General features: G+C 38.0%; 1 protein-coding gene across 1 annotated transcript in view; it reads left to right on the plus strand.

The window, feature by feature from the left end:
* Nucleotides 1–17,664, plus strand: part of EIF3H (eukaryotic translation initiation factor 3 subunit H) — an 85,403-nt gene extending 67,739 nt beyond the window's left edge. The window contains exons 3-8 of the mRNA XM_066177181.1: nt 468–635; nt 2,140–2,239; nt 3,634–3,783; nt 11,942–12,062; nt 15,221–15,353; nt 17,395–17,664. Coding sequence (XP_066033278.1) covers nt 468–635; nt 2,140–2,239; nt 3,634–3,783; nt 11,942–12,062; nt 15,221–15,353; nt 17,395–17,492 — 770 coding nt within the window. The 3' untranslated portion in view covers nt 17,493–17,664. The remainder of the gene's footprint in view (nt 1–467; nt 636–2,139; nt 2,240–3,633; nt 3,784–11,941; nt 12,063–15,220; nt 15,354–17,394) is intronic.
* The last annotated feature ends 1,007 nt before the right edge of the window (nt 17,665–18,671 follow it).

Below are 18,671 nucleotides of genomic sequence, written 5' to 3' on the forward strand. Positions count from 1 at the left end.
TTTATGTTGTGAAAAAGACACAGTTTATAATATATTTCATATATTCATTAAATAATTCTCCTTTTGATTCCAAAAGTTACCTAGTTCTCGATAGTATTGCAGCTTAAATCACAATAAGTCTTTGTTACTAAATGGTTAGATGTTACTGCTTGATGAAACCCAATATCAGATTTTTTTGTTTTATGAATGAGGAAGGTAACGCACACTGTAAATGACGTGTAACAGTTTGTTGATCACTTTAGCAATTAGCTGCAGCTGAAAAAGGTCTGCTTACTCAGGCTGGTCTTACTCTCATTCTCTGAGGAAACTCTGGATTTTAATGAAGACAGCCCAGTGAGTAAACAAATTCCTAGGCAGTTGCAAAAATGAAAATAAAATACAATTTACTCATTTAATATCAAGCTTTCTCTTTAAATAGTACTGATTGTGTAAGTTTACTTTTTGAACATACTTTTTATTTAATCCAGTTCAATACCAGATGGAAATGATGCGAAGCCTGCGCCATGTAAACATTGATCATCTTCACGTTGGCTGGTACCAGTCCACATACTATGGCTCTTTTGTCACCCGTGCCCTCCTGGACTCCCAGTTCAGTTACCAGCATGCAATTGAGGAGTCTGTAGTTCTCATTTACGGTTAGTATGAGGTTTCCTTTATTACTCTTTTCCCCTCTTAATATTATTACTACTATTTTTGTATTCTGTCTTTTGCCTGTAAGAGTAGCCTGGCAGGCCTTCTCGAGTAAATACCAACCCTGTGTCTACGGCAGCCTCAGCAGCAGCTAAGTCTAGACAGGGTTTCCTTCTTTCTGTTTATTTTTCTTGCTATCAGAGCCCTGATGTGTACGTTTTGGAATGCTGGAGTAGCTGCTTCATTTTTATTCCTTCATCTCCCCTCCCTCGTGGAAGGGGCTGGTGGAACCCGGCCAGATGTCTAACAAACCCTGCTTGCTAGCGTGTCTGGCTCTGTACGTGACTGACCAATCATCACACGAATTGCCAAGTTTTTTTAATACCTCTGACAGAAGCATACAAAACCTGGACTGTTTCTTAGCACAAAGATTTTTTTCTTTTCTGCCTATTTAATGGTGTTTCCTCAAGCTCTCCAGACCAGATGTTCTGTGCTGTATCAGAACCGTAGGCAATTTAACAGCTTTATAGCCTCCCCCTCCCCAAACACTCACAGTTTGCCATATCTGGCAGACTTGCATATAGTTTCCAGCTGAGAAGTAAATGTAACGTCCTGAGTATCTGTCAGAAAAAATACTAATGAATACGATCAATCTTATGAGCTGCCCCAAAATTGTTTCAGTATGTTAACAATTGGATTACAGTAAAGAACAAGTTGTTAAAGTATACTTATATTGGCTGGAAACATTGCATCATCAGACCTTGATGAATTTTCCACTTGTTTCAGTCTATTTTGGTTTTCATTTTATCACCGATTGCTAAAAGTTTTACTGTGTTAAGTTTCAGACAACATGAATGTTAACACAGCTTTTATTTTTGTGTTGGCATGCTTCAGCTGTTATCATGCTGCAAGTGTTAAGCTTCTTTGTCCAAGGAATGTAACAGTTTGTTTAGAAAATTTCCCCCTAAATTCAGCAGAGTATGTCAAAGCAAAATGAATCTTTGTATGTACCAGTTACATTGTCATGCACAAAGCAGCATGGCAGCTTGATCTGAATTAGCTCATTGCTACTCTAAAACTACTTTTTTTTCCATATAAAATGTTGTTTAATGAAGATTTTAATTTACTGCAGAATGACTGGAAGGAAGAATCTTTATTTAAATGAGGTCACTCTTACGTAAGTTCTGTGGATAATTCATACAAAAAAAAAGGAAATGTGAATTGGACCTTTAATGGGGAAATAATACGAGTAGAATGGGTCAAGATTCCCCCCAACTTCTCCAAGTTAAGTTCACTAATTGGCATCGCTGTATATTGTTGGTTGTATTTTACATAGCAGTGCAATAGGAACTGCCTCTGCTATAGTGTCTTTTCTGTTTGTTATTTAATTTTTTTTTTTTCACTAGGACTACTTAGTAATTTTTCTCCTGTTTATGTCATTCAGATACTTAAAAAGAAAAAGGCAGTCTAAGTTTGGTAATAATAGGCTTCCTTCCATTTTAATAATAGATCCCATTAAGACTGCCCAAGGGTCTTTGTCACTGAAGGCATATAGGCTGACTCCCAAACTGATGGAAGTTTGCAAAGAAAAAGACTTCTCTCCAGAAGCGTAAGTAACTTCAAAGAATGTTTTCTCCTAGGCTTTGCTGAATTACTGGGATGCAGAATGGTACCTAGGATTATGGAATGCTGTATTTTAAACTCTAATCTAACTCTGTGTGTTGGGGAAAATGGACCTATATGGGCAGGGATAGTTGTGCCATGGCACAGTGAGCTGAGAAGGCTGTCTTGGCATTTCCATAAGTGGGGGATCCTGAACTGGGTTTGGGGCTAGTTAGTGGGCGTGCTGGAAGGACCATGGGGAATATAGCTGCACATGGGAACAGAGCCAAAAACAGGAAAAAAAAAAAAAAAAAAAAAAGAAATGGAAGGAGGGAAATAGCTGATCTGTCTTTAAGCTCTTTTTTCCCCCCCAGAATTAAAATGGAACAGGTATTCTGGAATAGCTGTCCCAGTGTATTTTTTTCCAAATTACCTCCCCTATGTGGACACCATCTTCTGGAGTGAAGTAGGATAATTACTCTGTTTCAAAAGATTAGCTGCTTGTTACAGATGTAGGCCTTAGCATCCTTTGCCTCCAATTGCTTGGTGTTCAATAGCAAAAACACAAACACTTGTTAAAATCACTTCACTGAGGAAGAATGTATTAATTTCATTGCTTGGTGTCTAAAACTCTGATGATGAACAAACAAATCTGTGATCAGTCAAAAAATGGGGTGGAGGCAAAAAGCAAAAGTTTTTGTTCCAAAATCCAGTATGAATATAAAGAAGTTAAGGCTCTATTTCCTTAGAAACTTCTAAATCATGCTTTTATATCCAGATTTTATGAAAGGTATTACTGTCTAATTTATTTACTTTATTATAAAGCAATAGCTCTAGTTTTTTACGTGTATATTGTAAAAAAACACACACTGAAAATTTATGTTTTAATATTCACTACAGAATTTAATTATTCCAAAACATACAATATTTTGTGAATCTAATTTTTTGGTCAGTAAAAATTTTAATTACTCAGATATTGGGAAAATTGTTTTTCATTGTAGTAGTTACAGTATTTTAAGGTATTTTAGCACCATGTGGTAGCTAACTGTTCAGTTCTATGTAAGAAACGCTGATGGCAGGAAAATCAGTAAAATATTTTGGAAGGGGCAGAGTTAATCCTGTCAGTACAGTCTCTTGCTGGAGGCTTTTTCACGTAGGTAATCTATTAACAAGCAAGGCAGCTGCTTGTCTTCTGAGAGTTTTTCCTAGAGCAGCTTTTCCTAGTCTTTGTAAACGTGAGATTTTGACATGCAAATGCTTTCTTAACAAAACTTGACTCTTGTTTAATTGTGAAACTATGAAAATCAAGGATTTTTACCAAATTGTTGGAGCAACAATTCAACAAAGAGAATGAGAGAGTTACTGTTTATATTAGTAAATATTCCATAACTTTTTTCACAGCTTGAAAAAAGCAAATATTGCATATGAAAACATGTTTGAAGAAGTGCCTATTGTAATTAAGAATTCATACCTGATCAATGTGATGTTGTGGGAACTGGAAAAGAAATCTGCAGTAGCCGATAGACATGAGTTGCTCAGTCTGGCTAGCAGGTAAGTACTTGTTACAATAATGGATGTACTTTTATTTGCTTTCCCAAACCACAGTTTAACACCTTGGGTGAAATCCCAGTCTCATTACAGTCCATGGAAGCTTTGCCTTGACTTTTAATGGGGTTAACACTTTACCCTGCATGTTCTTTTGCTGAAGGAAAAACTGCATGGTAAAACTGTAGCGTTAGATTCAAGGTCTAAATTTGGTCTGTAATCCTCATATGCTTGCAGTGCTTGAAATGTATAAATTTTTCAGGAGAGTGTGTTTCTTCAAGAAAATATGGGCACTCAGAAATTCGGGCAAATAGATCTATTAAAAATTGGTTTTGTTAAATATTCCTCAAGTAATTACATAAATTATTTTAATAAAAAACGAATTTGCATTTCTTTTACTTTGGTAGCAGGATGAATTTGAAAATAAAACAATAAAGGCTCTGAGAAACTCGCAGAAATGCCACTTATTGTCATGACAGCCAGCATTCATGATGTCAGAAATTGTTTTAAGAGTTTCTAAAATGATCTTCTCATAACTTTGTCTAAGAATAACTTTTTATCCTTGTAGCCCTGAAAATACACTTTTGATAACAAAGTAGGCATGACTTCTAGCAGTGTGATAAAAAATTTGGTGATATTTAAATCTTAAGCAACACAAGAGAGTTGGATTATTGTTGGTCTGGACAAAATAAGAAGATACACAAAACAGTGCAGTATCTTGTTGCATATAGAAGCTGGGTTGTATTTATTATTAGGTTTTTGGGGTAAAACACTTTACTTTAGCATCAAGGTATGGTCTGCCAAGATTCTGATCCTAGTGGCCTTTTTTCTTTTTTCTCCTGCTCCCCCTCCCTCCCCCATCATGTAAGGCTGAATTTAAAGGATCTGTATTTCTAGTGGTCTCTGTGTTGCCTCAGTTAGCAGAAATTTTCCCCTTTCACTGTTGGAGCTAATGTGGATATTCTGAGGGATCTGATAGCTTTTAGAGAAAATGATCAAGAGAGAACAGGTATAGGGGTTGAACTCTGCTGGGGTATTTACAAATGTCACAAGTAATACTTAGTCAATAATTCTTAGTCCAGTGAAATTGTTACTTTGCACATTGGAATTAATGACGTGAAGAATTCTTGCCAAGATACTCAGTCTGCTTGGCTCTGCAGGTGTTCTGTAAGTCATTTTTTTTCCATGGTCAAGGATCACAAAACTTTTCCCCTTTGAGAAGAGAGTGAGCACTGAATGTAGGAGATGACAATGATTTGATTCCTTTGTGAATTCTGTCACTTTACAGTGAAAAGGAGGACCGTGCTGAGGATACAGAAGGTTTCCAGGTGACCTGACAGCGACTTGGTTGAGTTTCCTCCTGTATAAAGGGCTGGGACTACCTGGCACCCTGGATCTAATAAGGGCTGCTGCTAGTGACACAATACACTTCAGGAAATGGAAAGTAATTTGAACAGATCACAAATCACAGCTTTATGTCTTGTGTAGTAACTGTGCTGTGCCACTGTCCTGACTCAAGATAAAAGATAAGAACTGTACAAATTACTTTCTGTTCTGGTGTTAAATGTCTGGTGCAAGACAGGCTTTTGTGTTGGTCTTTGTATCAGTAAAGTGAATGAGAGGGGAACGAGAGAAGTACCAGCCTAAAACTAAAAACAGACTTTTCTGGCAAATTTTTCAATCTCACCTGGTCTCTTTGAGGAACTTAAGGTGCTTAGTTTGGTTTGAAGGAGAGAAAGTTTTGGAAATTACTCCAGTGGGTTGTTTGGAGGTTTTTGTATGTGTCCTTTTTTAAATATTTGATAGCTGCTTTTAGTTACGAGGCAGGTTACATTCAATGATATCTTATATTGGTGTAACTGGCAAAGCAGGTGGCAAATTAAGCATTTTAATGCTTGGTTATTCAAGGTTAGGTGACTTGTACTGGCTGCTGAAATACTTAGCTAGTTTTTACTTGAATTCAGCTACAAAGGTTACTCTGTCAAAGCATAAATTACCTGAAGTAGGGAGTTCAAACCTCCACTATTCTGGAGTTTTATTTTCAGGTTTCCTTATTTTTGTCTTTCAGCAGTTAAGGCTGAAACATCTCAGATAACTTTTAATTTTGGTGCATATCTTCCTCACTTAATTTTGCTGTTGTTGACAGCAACTTCAAAGCTACTTTTTGGGTTTGGCCTTGTTTTTTGGTTTTTCTCTTAGTTTATTTTGTTTGATTGTGTAAGGGTTTTTTGTTATTTTTTTGATTTTGTTTTTTTTTTGTTGATTTTTTGGTTGTTTCTTTTTTGTTTTGGGGCTTTGGGTTTTTGTTGTTGTTTTATTTCTTTGGAGTCTCAGATTTGTTGGGCTTTTGGGGGACTTTTTGGCTCATTGGGAGCATCCCTGAACTTTTATACTCTGAAGCAATGATTTTGGCAATAAAATCATTTACTAATAGTTCCTCTCTTCTGGAGCGTTTGCTTCATCAAGATTTTCATGTTTAGCCACCCACCTTGTCTGAGTTTAAAGCTCTACCTATTTGACGTACTTTGTAGCTTAGTATCTTTCTCCATTTGAAGTATATTTGTGATAATTGTATGTAGTAATGTACTTTTTTGGACATAAAATTGTGTTTCTCTTGTGAAATGTGAATTGACTTAAGTACTCTAGGCAAAGAAGTTGAAGGCAGACTAGCACAAGGCTAGCAAGTAATAGCAAGTAAAGGCCTTTTACTCAAACAGTTATCCTGCTACCCTTAAGGACCAAAATGTCTTGAAGACCTTGGAGTACTGCCAGTCTTTTGATAGAGACTCAAGAATTAAAATCCTGTCAGATAATGTTCCAGATCTTCAGAGAAATAATTACAACCAACTTTCTCATTCTCATCCATCTCTTCCTTATTCTATTGATGATCTAGTTTAAATTAAAAAAAGCTTTTTTGTGGTCTAGCTTCATAATAGGGTTGTTCTATAATATCTCAATTTGTCTCAAGCAATTTTTCTAATAGTGTGCGTCAGTAGACGCAAACATGTGCTGAACATTTACTGCACTAACATCTACTTGGCAGTTATATTTTCAAACATCAGATGCAGTATTTTTGCAGGAGTAACATAAGAAGGGTTGCTTTGGCTTTTAAAAACAATATTAACCTTTATACATTGCACTGCTTATTCAAAACTCAATGTGCTTAACGGATTATTAAGATAATTATGAAAATCTCTAATTTGCAGATGGGGGAACCTGACACAGAGAGAGTAAATGCATTGCCCAAAGGCACACATCAAAGTCAGCATAGAAAACGGAGTGGAACTCAAGACTCTTGACTTACATATCTCATTCAAATGAAATCCTCTTAAACAGCACAGGTTGAACTCAGGCTGAAATGCTGAGATGTAAACAAGTTCTGCTAAGTGGTGGGAACGTACCTTACAAGTTTTTGATTAAAAAGATGTGCTTTGCCCAGCAGTACTTCTCTAATCCACTCAAAGCTGTTCCCACCAGGAGGAAAATTCTGTACAGGATGGCACCTCTCCCAAAAAGCAGTGGCTGAGAGGGGCCTCAGTGGAGCTGATGGAAAGTGGAAAAAATGAGCAACAGATATAGCATTTTCTAATGCTTCCTCTTGTTGTTCCTTGTTCTCATCTTCCTTAGCCATGGTACAAGCAAAATAAAATTAAATGAGTGAGGGGGTCCAATTATGGCAGTTGTAGGCAGGTTTACGGGGCTGTCTTTTTTGCATATCTCCAGTTTCAGAATGTTATAGCCCAAAATTCGGTGCCTGGGTGCAGCACCGTGCCTCAGGCCTCAGAGGAGCAGAGAGGTGCAGCCTCTGGGGCTCATCGGCTGTGCCAGCTGGGGCCCAGGAGCTGTCCCTAGAGACAGGCAAAACTAGTGAGCAGGACATGGGCAGTGGGAGCCATGGGAATTGCTGTTTCTCTTTGAAGCTTGAGTGTCTGACTCTCTTTGAAGCTTGGGTGTCTGACTTGAAGCTTCATTTTAGGTGCTCCAGACCTTTAGCAAGTGTGCCTGGAGTCCTTTTCTGGTTAAAGATGCTGAAGTAATATGGGCTTCACGTGTAGTTCTCCATTATGAACGCTACAGAAGCAGAGCCAGTTTGAGGTTCCAGTCCCAGCTGCTTGCCTTGTTTCTCCCCACTACCCCCATTTCATCTCTACATCACTCCCACCCTCAAAGATTTTTATTTCCTCATCTGTTTCAGAATATGGCTGTACAAATAGCTTTTGTGGAATAGTCTGATGGAAAAAATCAGACTCCCACTCCTCCCTTCCAGCCTTTCCCTCTGCCTCCCTAAAAAAAAAAAAAACAGGAAGCCCCAACAGGGGGTGTTTTTGCATTTGTAGACTGTTTCGCTGAAAGAGTTTGCAGTGTGCCCACACAAACAGCTGAATCCATACAGCTCAGTGCTGTAACCTTTGGGCAAAGAGGGAGGGGCAGGGAGATGCTGATGCTGGAACCTCTTCAACTGCCTTTCCTGGCAACAGTGACCTGGACCTTTGCTCTCTTTAAAATATATCTGCAAAGGGAGCCTCTGGTGGTATGAGCGCTCCCTTGGGAAGAGGAAGGATTGCATTCAGGTCTCTTAGCCAGATCTGTGTCATAAGAGGATGCCCTTGTGCAGGGAGTGATCTGTGTGTTCAGTTAATGTATAGTTGTTGCTTTCTCCTTCTGTTGGATGCTGGACTGCATCACTGCCAAATGCAGGGCTTGCCAGCAGGAGGAACAAGACAGGAAAGACCATCAGTGTTATCTGCAGATTAGGCTACTCTGCTCAGGGGTTTCTACTTCTCACCCTCAGGATTAATTGACCCTTATCAAATTGTTTAACAATTTGATAATTGTTAAACAAGGAATCAGAAGTAAACCATGTGTCAGTGACCTGATCTTATATTTCCCCTTGTGGGCAAACAATTATACCCCATCACAATAAGGCTGTTACAACAAAAATGCACAGCTCAAGAAACTGCCTTCCAGACTAGAGTTTCTAATGTGTTTTATGATATAAAGAGGCTTTGACAGTTTCCCTTTGGCAGTTTGTATGTGTTTGTCATTTTGGGGCATTTTTGATTATGCTATCTAAGCTACACAAATAAGTCTCAAATAATAAATTTCCAGTTCTATGGGTCACTCCTTACACAGGTCTGTGATTCTGGTAGCAGTTGTGGTGAAGGAGTGCTCTCACATTAGATTATTCTTCATTAGATGTTTAAGAATCCACATGGCAGGTACTTCTTATTTTAATTTCCCCCTCCTCTTTTACTATCTATATTTCTGCACAAAAAAGAACACAATTCTCATGTGAGAGGGGGGACTTTGTGATGCTTAGTATGAAAGCTGATAGTTTTCTGCCATGAAGATGCACTGTACCAGAGGAGTGGTGGTCTCCTGGTGCTATCTTAAGGTGGAGCTGTCTTCAATTCAAGAGTGCTCTCGGATCATCACCACTGTGTGATCTCAGTCCTGATTTGTTTCAGATGAAACTAAACTGAAAAGAGGCTTTGGGAGAATAATTACTGTGCCTCAGCCACTTTCAGATCACTGGACCATGTCAGAAGTAGTGATAAGAACCCCCCCAAACACATGTAACATGGCCATTGGTTTCTCAGCACCAGCTGTTTTGCTTTATAGATCTGTTTCTGTTGGTCTGCATTATTTGCTAATTTAAATGTAAACTCAATTTAATTGACTCTTTTGCTGAATCTGCTGACTGAAATGCAGCCATTGAAATTGCAGTTTCTTTATTACTGATCCCCCCAGAACAACTACAAATGCAAGTGCTGAGCTCCACATTGTCTACACTTGACAGTCACAGAGCCCTGTAAGGAAGTGAGTCTAGATAAGGATGCAAGCCAATCTTAATGGCACCACTTTTAAATATATATATATTTTAAAAAAACCTTTTTTTTAAAGTTATATTGATGCATAGGGGGCATTGAGGTACCTGGCAGTGTGATCTTTGAGATCTTCTGTAGAGAATGCACGATGTATGGAGGTGTCTAAAGCACCCTTTGGGCAAATTAAGTGTATGATGAGTGTTACGGGCTAGAGCAATGTGGTCTAACTTTCTAAGTGTCAGCTGAATAAACTTCAGCTGAATAAAACTTGCTTAGAGATCGTACATATACATTTTTACAGACTGCTTCCTATTTGTCTTTCTATTTTTTTAAGAGATGGAGCAAAAAAGGGTATCAGCCACATGAGAACTGCGGAAAAAGCTGGTCCTGTATTTGCAGCATACTTATCACTTCATGTCTCAGTTCACATCTGTTTAAGTTATCTGTTTTTTGTTGCCCTGGCAATGAGAGCAAACACTGTGTTACTGCAACTTCTGACAATAACTCTGTTTCTCTACTCTGTTGTACAAAGCTGGTCCCAAAGAGATTCACATAAAGTCATTCTTTGTAACCAGCTATATTTCACATGGACACTATCTGTAAAATAATTATGTATTTCTGTTGTGCACATACCTTGCAGGGCTATTAGTGTGTACCTACACAAGCATTTCTGATAATATCCAGTTCTAACACTAACTCCATACAGTATAAACTCTATAAAAATCTGAAAACATGCACACACTTGGCCATGGCAATATTCCACAGTTTTAAATATCATGTGCTTGAAATGTTCAACCAAAAAAAAAAAAAAAAAACCCAAGAAGTTTAAAAATAATTATTATAGTGGCGTCTTTCTTGCTGCTGTGGAGCTGAAATCTTCACATCTGCCTCTGTACGCAAGTGAGATTTAACACTCAGGCTTGTAAATAAATTGTGGTCTGAAGTTCCTCATGCAGACCTTTGTTCAGTGAGCAGCTCAGTGGGTGAAGCAGCTGTCCTTGCACTCAGAGATAAGGGTGTCTCCAGCTCTGTTCTCTGCAGGGATTCCTAAGTGCATGACCAGCTTTTGTCTCCAGCTGTGAGTTCTATGGATTTGGGGAGTAATTTACACTTAGAGAGAGATGTGCATAGTGTTACATGGGTGGTTCTCTTTTGTCTGTATGCCTGTCTTCCAGTTAGAGTTTCTCCAGTCCATGGCCTGTAGGATGAAAGGAAAGCATTGTGAAAGAAGAGAGAATCTCAGATAACATGGTGAAACAGCAATTGAAGAATATAATTCTGACATTGAAGTGCAACAACCTTCTAATTGGAAAGAGACTCTCATGAATATTAGTGGTTTTCAGTTGAGGAAGAGAAAGATGGAGTTTAGCTTTTGAGTTGTTGGTCTTCAGCCAAGTAGGACAGCAGAGCCAAGAAACCAGCTTCTGATCAAAGAGATCAATAGAGAGCAGAAAGTGTCCTTTCACTGTTCTACCTTGTAAACACAATTTAGGAGGATGTTTCCATGGGCACGAAACTAAAAACTTCCAAAACTTTGACTTGGTATACCTTAAGTTGAACATTCCTGCGAAATACTGAGTCCATTGCTAAAAATGGTAACAATAAAAGTTGTTTAACAGACTGCATTTGTCTGGCCAAGGCAGTAGATCGCATAACTGGAACTGGACGCGCCCAGCCCGCTGCTTCCATGGTGCCTATGGTATGGAATGTGGAGTTGGCTGGACACAACACAACACTCCCTCTTAACAGCTAGGATCAAACCATGGCTTGCTGAACTTCCAGGCGTCCTTTGATAGAGTAGTTAATGAGATGGACTTCTGAAGAATATTTAACTATTCTTATTCAGAATAATAGTTATCAGAGGGATAATTTAAAATTTGTAAAAAAAAAAAATTCAGGTAGTGAATTTTTAAAAGTAATTTGAAACCAAAGACTTTAGGCACATCTCCTGGAAGGTTGCTTGGGTTGCATGTCACAAAAGCATCAGACTTTTTCTTTTAGATGTATGACCTGCATCTCTAATAACTGTAAATTCATGCAAGGCATTGTTTTTTCATTTCTGGCTGGTATCTGGAAAGACCAAAACACTTAAATTTATTTGCAGTGAGGAAAAGGTGCTAGAGGAGGAGGTGCCCTATAAAGTATCAAAATAACATTATAAATAAATAAACTATCAAATAAATATATGAAAAAAATAATCAGGAGCTTAAAAATTTGCAAATGGTGCCATTAGTGCAGAAATACTGGTCAAAAGACAGAATGATTTTTTAATTTTAAATTTTTTTTTTTTTTTTAGTAGTAAATTTAACCTTTCATGAATGTTTCCCCTATTACAGTAATCACCTTGGGAAGAGTCTGCAGCTGCTGATGGACAGAGTGGATGAGATGAGCCAAGACATTGTTAAATACAATACCTACCTGAGGAACGTAAGCAAGCAGCAGCAGCAAAAACATCAGGTTGGTAACATGGAGAAACCTAAATGAGAGCATTTTTTTTCCACAAAATACAGTTTGAGTTGTGTTATCCAAGACAGATGAATTGAGATCTAAGCAAGATCTTTCAAAAATGCACCTGTTAAGGGGTGTGGTGGGCTGACCCTGGGGGTGCCAAATGCCCCAGAAAGCCAGTTTATCACTCCTCTCCTCAGCTGGGCATGGGAGAAAAAACGGAGAAGTCTCATGGGTTGATCTAAGGGCAGGGAAAGATCATTCACCAATTACCATCTCAGGCAAAACAGGCTTGATTTAGGGCAATTAGTTTAATTTATTACCAATCAAATCAGAGTAAGGTGATGAGAAACGAAATCTTAAAACACCTTCCCTTCACCCATCCCTACTTTTTGGGTTCAGCTTCAGTCCCAGTGTTCTCTCCTTCTCCTCAGTAGTGCAGGGAGACAGGGAATAGGGGCTGTGATCAGTTCATCATACATCTCTGCTGCTCCTTCCTCCTCCGGGATAGTCTCCTCACATTCCTTCCCTGCTCTGTGGCCGGCAGGGGCACAGCTGTCTCACCGTGTTCTGTACCACAGGTTGCAGGAAATCTCCTTCCTCACTGACCTTAGTGTATGCAGGGCTGTTTCTCTCGCATAGTCTCATTCCTCTCTTGGCTGGCATATTTTCCCTTTTTTCCTCCCAGTCTGAAATGTTTCATACCAGAGGTGCTGTCACTGTCACTGTTGAGCTTGGCCTTGGCCAGTGCTGGGTCGATCTCAGAGCCAGCTGCTGTTGGCCATATTGGACATGGCCAGTTACCAGTGGGCAGTTACCAAATGAATTCACTTCTAGTGACATGTGGTATGGATTTAGCTTTGCTATTTTGCATGTTTATTAGTGGTTTATGATAAACCAAAATAATTTATAAATACACCATGGACTCAGGAATGAGAGATTCAGTAAATGAAAGAGGTGAAACTACAAGTTTTGCTCCAAACCAAACTGTCTTAGTACCATCACATGCATCTAGAAGTAAAGAAACATAGTCCAGTGGACTGTGAAGAAGTTGGACTATTCTCTTGATTGGAAAGGACACTTTAGTCATGTTTAGTATCAATAAACAGTGATACTGATTGGGTGATGCTGACTTTCAATTCCTGGTGCCAAAGGACCTCTTTAAAATCCAGAGCATTAGAGAATTAGAATTAATATCCATTGATTAGAGAATCTTGAGTATGAAGAGCAGCACTAGGTGACCCTGCTTGAGCAGAAGGGTTGGACAAGGTGACCTCCAGAAGTCCCTTCCAACCGTAACTATTCTGGTATTTGGAGACAGTATTACTTTCTTTGCTCTTGCTGCTCAGATAAAGCAATGCTCTGTCTTACTGTAGGAAGATGGTGGTAAATTGGAAAAAAAGCACTGTGAGAATTATTTGAAAGTCTGGAGAGAAGATTTTCGTGAACAGAATTCACGTAATGTAATAAGTTAACAAATTACTTGCTTACTCAAGAGATTCCTGCATGAGGAATAAATTTGAACTCTTTTATCTAGCAGACAGAGATATGACAAGATTCAATATTGGCCAACTGAAAATGGGCCAGATCACTTTTGGGATAAAATGTTGCAGTTATTTTCACACAAAGTAAGTGATTATTTAAAAAAGCACCTGTTGTTCATGTAAAAGGCTTCATCACTGAATGTGTTAAAATCAAAATTGCTTTTTTTTCATGTAAGTAAAGTGTAGCTTGGACAGGGTGCATTTTAGGGAAGCAGCACATGATCAGTGGTCTGTCCTGGCCATAGAATTCCCAGGGACATGGAAGCTTCATGTGTGTTATCTTCAGAATTTTTTTTCCTTTATTGCCTAATTTGAATGGAAAGATGGCATCTCCTTCAAAGGTTTTCGTTAACAACAAAGGGATCTATTTATTTTGAAAAGCAAAGCAAAGTAGGTTCCATGGTGTCTCGCTTAATTTCTTTACTAACTATAGCTGCTTTAGTAGTGGCTCATTGCAGCATACTTAGTGGTCGTAACTTCGTTTCTAAAATGGAGCAATTGTGATTAAGAGCAAGCCATTTCAATAAAGAATAATAGGCAGACTGCTGAGAAGTCAATGGGGTAATGCAAAGAAAGAAGCTGCATGCAATTCACATACAAATATGGGCATTTCAGATTTTATTTTTAACGTTGTCCAAAAACATGTATTTGTCACTACTACTGGAAAAGAAATTACTTCATTTGATTGTGCCACCAAGTAAGAACTGTTTTCAAACTCATTGGATCACAGATACATTTAAGTAAGTGAGAGGAAACACTCTGTACTTTTTGTCTCCTTATTTTAAAGACTTTTTTGTTGTGTTGAATATGAGGACTTTGAAAACAAACTTAATAACTAAATCCTCACTGCCACATGCAGTATGAAAGCTCACATAGTTTCTGAATTTATGAGGTTTGCAAGAACATATGTTTATCTGATAGCTGCAGAAACGTTTGCCTCAATTTTTATAAAGTTTGAGTAATCTCTGTGGCAAAGAGAAGTACAGAAAACAAATGTTTTTTCATGTATATAGCAGAAAAACTTTTACAAGCTGCTATTCTAGCATATTAATTGAGAAATGAACCAATGTGCTTCGTTTCAGCCACCACTTTGTTCGCAGTTCATAGTTAATACTTTTTGGCTTAAAATACCTTATTTAATCAAGTTCTTTTCCCCTTTCTCATTAATAATGTTTTGACCTTTTACTTGCATAAAATGGAGAATTTCTGGTTTGTGCAACTATCTGAGGTGGTGGTTTCTCATACCCACATATTCCAGCCTTGCTTTTCTCTATTGTGTGGGGCAATGGAGGCCTTTATCAACCATGCTCTATTCTTTCCATCAGATACAGTATTCATCTCTGAAAAATTTTGGAATCCCACTACCCCACTACCTCCGTACTAAATGATTCTCTATTATCTCACTTATTTAAGATGGCGGTATGTGGGATGGGGAATGCCTTGTTGCCAGTGAATTGAAATAAACCGTGAATTGTATTATGTTGCTTGTATAATGTCTGAATTGCATTAAATAATGTAACTTTCAAAACATACTTGCTGGTTTGTTGAAAACATCTGAAAAGAAATTTTTTTTTGCAGCCTTGTAAGTCCTGCTGCATTTTGATGCTGTTGTTTTATTTTCAGTATCAGCAGAGACGTCAGCAAGAAAATATACAGCGTCAAAGCCGAGGAGAGCCGCCTCTTCCTGAGGAGGACATCAATAAGCTTTTTAAACCACCACAACCACCTCCAAGAATGGAGTCACTCCTTATTGCAGGTAATGTTTAGCAGTGTTTTAAACTTACCTTTTAACATAAGAATGTCTGCTTGGGAAAACGTGCAGTTGTATCCTTTGAAAGCATTTGAAGTTTTCATTACCTTTGCCATTATGGTGTGATATTTTGGCTTGGTAGCATTCCAAATCCTCTCCTTGATATTTTAAATTTGAGATTTTAGAGGAGAGGTGGAGAAATGCTCCACGGGGAAGGCTTTCTGCATAAATGGGTGTAACTGCTCCCTTCACTCATGCCCCAGCCCCTCCCTCAGCTCCAGAAGTTCAGGAGCTGTACAGACAAGACTCAGGAATAAGCTGCTTGGGCTGGAGCTTTTGATTTAGAGCAGTTGACAGCAGCCCCAAGTTATTGATAACATTTCTAGATTTGAACTGGTTGTTACAGGAGCTGAGAAGGTTTTACATTTAATTTCAAATAGAGCGGGGATAATTTCTTTGTTTTATATGGCCGGAGATTTAGGGAAACTATCCTCATATTCTTGCACTGCCAGGTGAGGGAAAATATAAATGGGAGCAAAGCATATATAGGTAGAGGTACCACCCCCCAATTTCTTCAGTTCACTGGTGGGCTGCAGGCATAGCCACTGTCAGCGCCTGTCCTGTGCCTCTGGAAAGGGTAAAAATACCTGGAACCTCACACTGTCAACAGAGAGCAGACAGCCTAGGTGTTCTGCTAAGTAAAATGAGTTTGGAAGATGTCCTGAGAAAGCAAATTGTTTAAATGTAGCAGGGTTTTTGGATCAGATAGTTATCTCTGTGTTTTGTACTGAGAGAAAACTCAAAATCCTGGTAATGTACTGTGCATCAAAGTGCTTTGACGTTAACAAAAAGTGGATTTGAATTACCTGGATTTTGAAGTGACCAAAAGATTACTATTTTAATATTAAATAGTTTCACACTGATAATAAGTGCTGTGTTTAGAAGAAATAATGTTCTTGATTTATTACTCCTTATGGAGTCTTTTAGAAAACCCTATTGTTTTTATAGTTTTTAGCAGTTACTGAATCCTAGCAGCATTAAGGTATTGAAATACTCAGCTCTAGCAGAGCTTATAAATGCAATGGAAGAGTGTATGTGTGTAGACGTGTGTTTTATGAAAGTGAAAGCTTAGGATGAATCATCCCTTACGAGAGAAGGAATTGAAAACTATTATGCTTAAAGGAAAAGACAGTTTTCAGCCAAAGCACTTTCTTTGTTTGTTCTTTTACCATAGTCAGGGGAAGAATTGAAAGCATCCACTTCAATTTAGATGAAGTAAAGTTTGTGGATAAAAAATAAAACTTAGCTCTTTGTCTCTGAGGCATTTAAAAACTTTTCAAATAGTGCATTAAATGGAGAGTTTATTGGCCTTCTAAAAAGCCTTAATTTTGATTAAACTGGCTTCATGTTTTGCTATTCCTAGCTAACAAGGGAAATAACTTGTAGCTGTAAGAGTATAAAAATGTTTTGATGGGCATGTTTGATTTGTAAAGCACCAACAAATCTTCATACCCTGATGATTTTTGAAACAGCCAATAAAGTGAAATGTTAGGTAGAAAACATGGCTAGCAGAATGTCAGAGAGGAATTGCATAGTTTTCAATGTGCTGCTGAAAAATATTTCTTACAAATATTTTAATAGAGAAAGCATATGCTTAAGAACAGAACTGAAATTCAGTCTTGTAGAATTTTTAGATCAGCTAAATTGAAGAATTAATGTGACTGAGCTTTCAGTTCAGCAGCAAGAATTGCTTATTGTTTTTATTGTCATATGTATTGTCAGAAATGGTATGTAGTATTGCTGGAAAATTAAGGGGATTTTGAGCATATCAGCTTACTTGTTCTCCTAATTTAGTTTCTTCTTCTTCCCAAACATATTTGGGCATCCTGAAAATGTAAAATTCCTAAATGTGGAGTAGTTCAGCAGAGTTAGTGGCTTCTCTATAAATTCTCAGTGGTTCACACACATTTGGCTTTTGAAAAACTATGTTCTGGGGTGTCTTTCTGAACTTCAAAACTGACAAGGATTTACTCTTTCCTTTTGACAGGTCAAATCAATACTTACTGCCAGAATATCAAGGAGTTCAATGCACAGAACCTGGGCAAGCTTTTCATGGCTCAGGCTCTCCAGGATTACAACAACTGAAGAAACTTTGCTGTAGCCCTCAACAAGAAAGAAGAGTTATTTACAGCTTTACACTGTTCATGGATCATCTTGAAAATTTATTATATTGGGAAAAAAGTCTTGTTAAACAGAATGAGCTTGGTTTATGTAAAATTCTCTTAAAACAGAAAAATAAAGGCACATTTTAATGATATTTTAGTCTTTTCTTACTTGTTGGCCCTATTGAACTGGAATTTTCTGTGGTCACTCAGGTTTTATAAATGTTTGGCAGTTATTCATGTTTAGTCATAGCAAATAATACAGGTTTTATTTGAGTCAGAAATAAAAACAAATATTACAAATGTTCAGTGTAACTGACTTAAAAAAGAAATTTTAAGATTTCCAGTTTTGGTTGAGAAGATACAACTGCGATGTGCTAGACACTTGGGGCAGTTGCTCATTTTTATTTTAATCTGTTTGGACAATCTGGTGCAGTAGTCCTTCAGTATCACAAATGTTTCTTAGACTTCACATTCAGAACATAAAACCAGTGGGACATGCAGACTGGTCCCCACCATATTTTGCTGAGTTCCCATTTCCTCTTGCTGCCACCAACTGGGTTGAAATCAGAATCTGGAATAAAGAACTGGAATGAAAACCAGTTAATGGTTGGACTTGGAGATCACAGAAGCCTTTCTCAACATAAGCGATTCTGTGAAATCCAGTGATGCTACTGGATTGTTCAGGATAGAAAGTCCAGGAGTATCTGGAGCAGCCAGTGTAGTTTAAAGAGCAGCATCCCTCTCTGCAGGAACTTTGCCATGTGAATGACTATTCCTAAACTTGGTCTACTTACCTTTTTAACAAGAAAGTTAAAGATTCAGTACATGGCAACTCACACATGTTGCTGTCGTGGTTTCATCTTTTTTTCCTCTTGCATGTCATTGTGTCTTGAATTCCAAGAGCCTAAAATGGCTGAAGGAGTGTGGTTTGGTCTTCTAAAATAGCATCCTCTAAATATGGACCTAGCATGGAATATTTCAGCCTCTAAGGTGAATATTTTGGAAAGTCATGAGTGTGTGAAACCTGGGGTTTAGACTAAGTACTTATTCTTTTCAAATCTAAACTACAGTGATTGCAATATTTATGTAGAGATGCATGCAAATTTTGTTCAGCCCTCACATACCTGTCAAATTGCCAGGCTGATCTTTTACCTTGGAA

The sequence above is a fragment of the Chamaea fasciata genome, unplaced genomic scaffold (assembly GCF_029207755.1).
Source record: "Chamaea fasciata isolate MVZ Bird 193981 ecotype frontalis unplaced genomic scaffold, bChaFas1.0.hap1 SCAF_1, whole genome shotgun sequence".
Taxonomy (NCBI): Eukaryota; Metazoa; Chordata; class Aves; order Passeriformes; family Sylviidae; genus Chamaea; species Chamaea fasciata.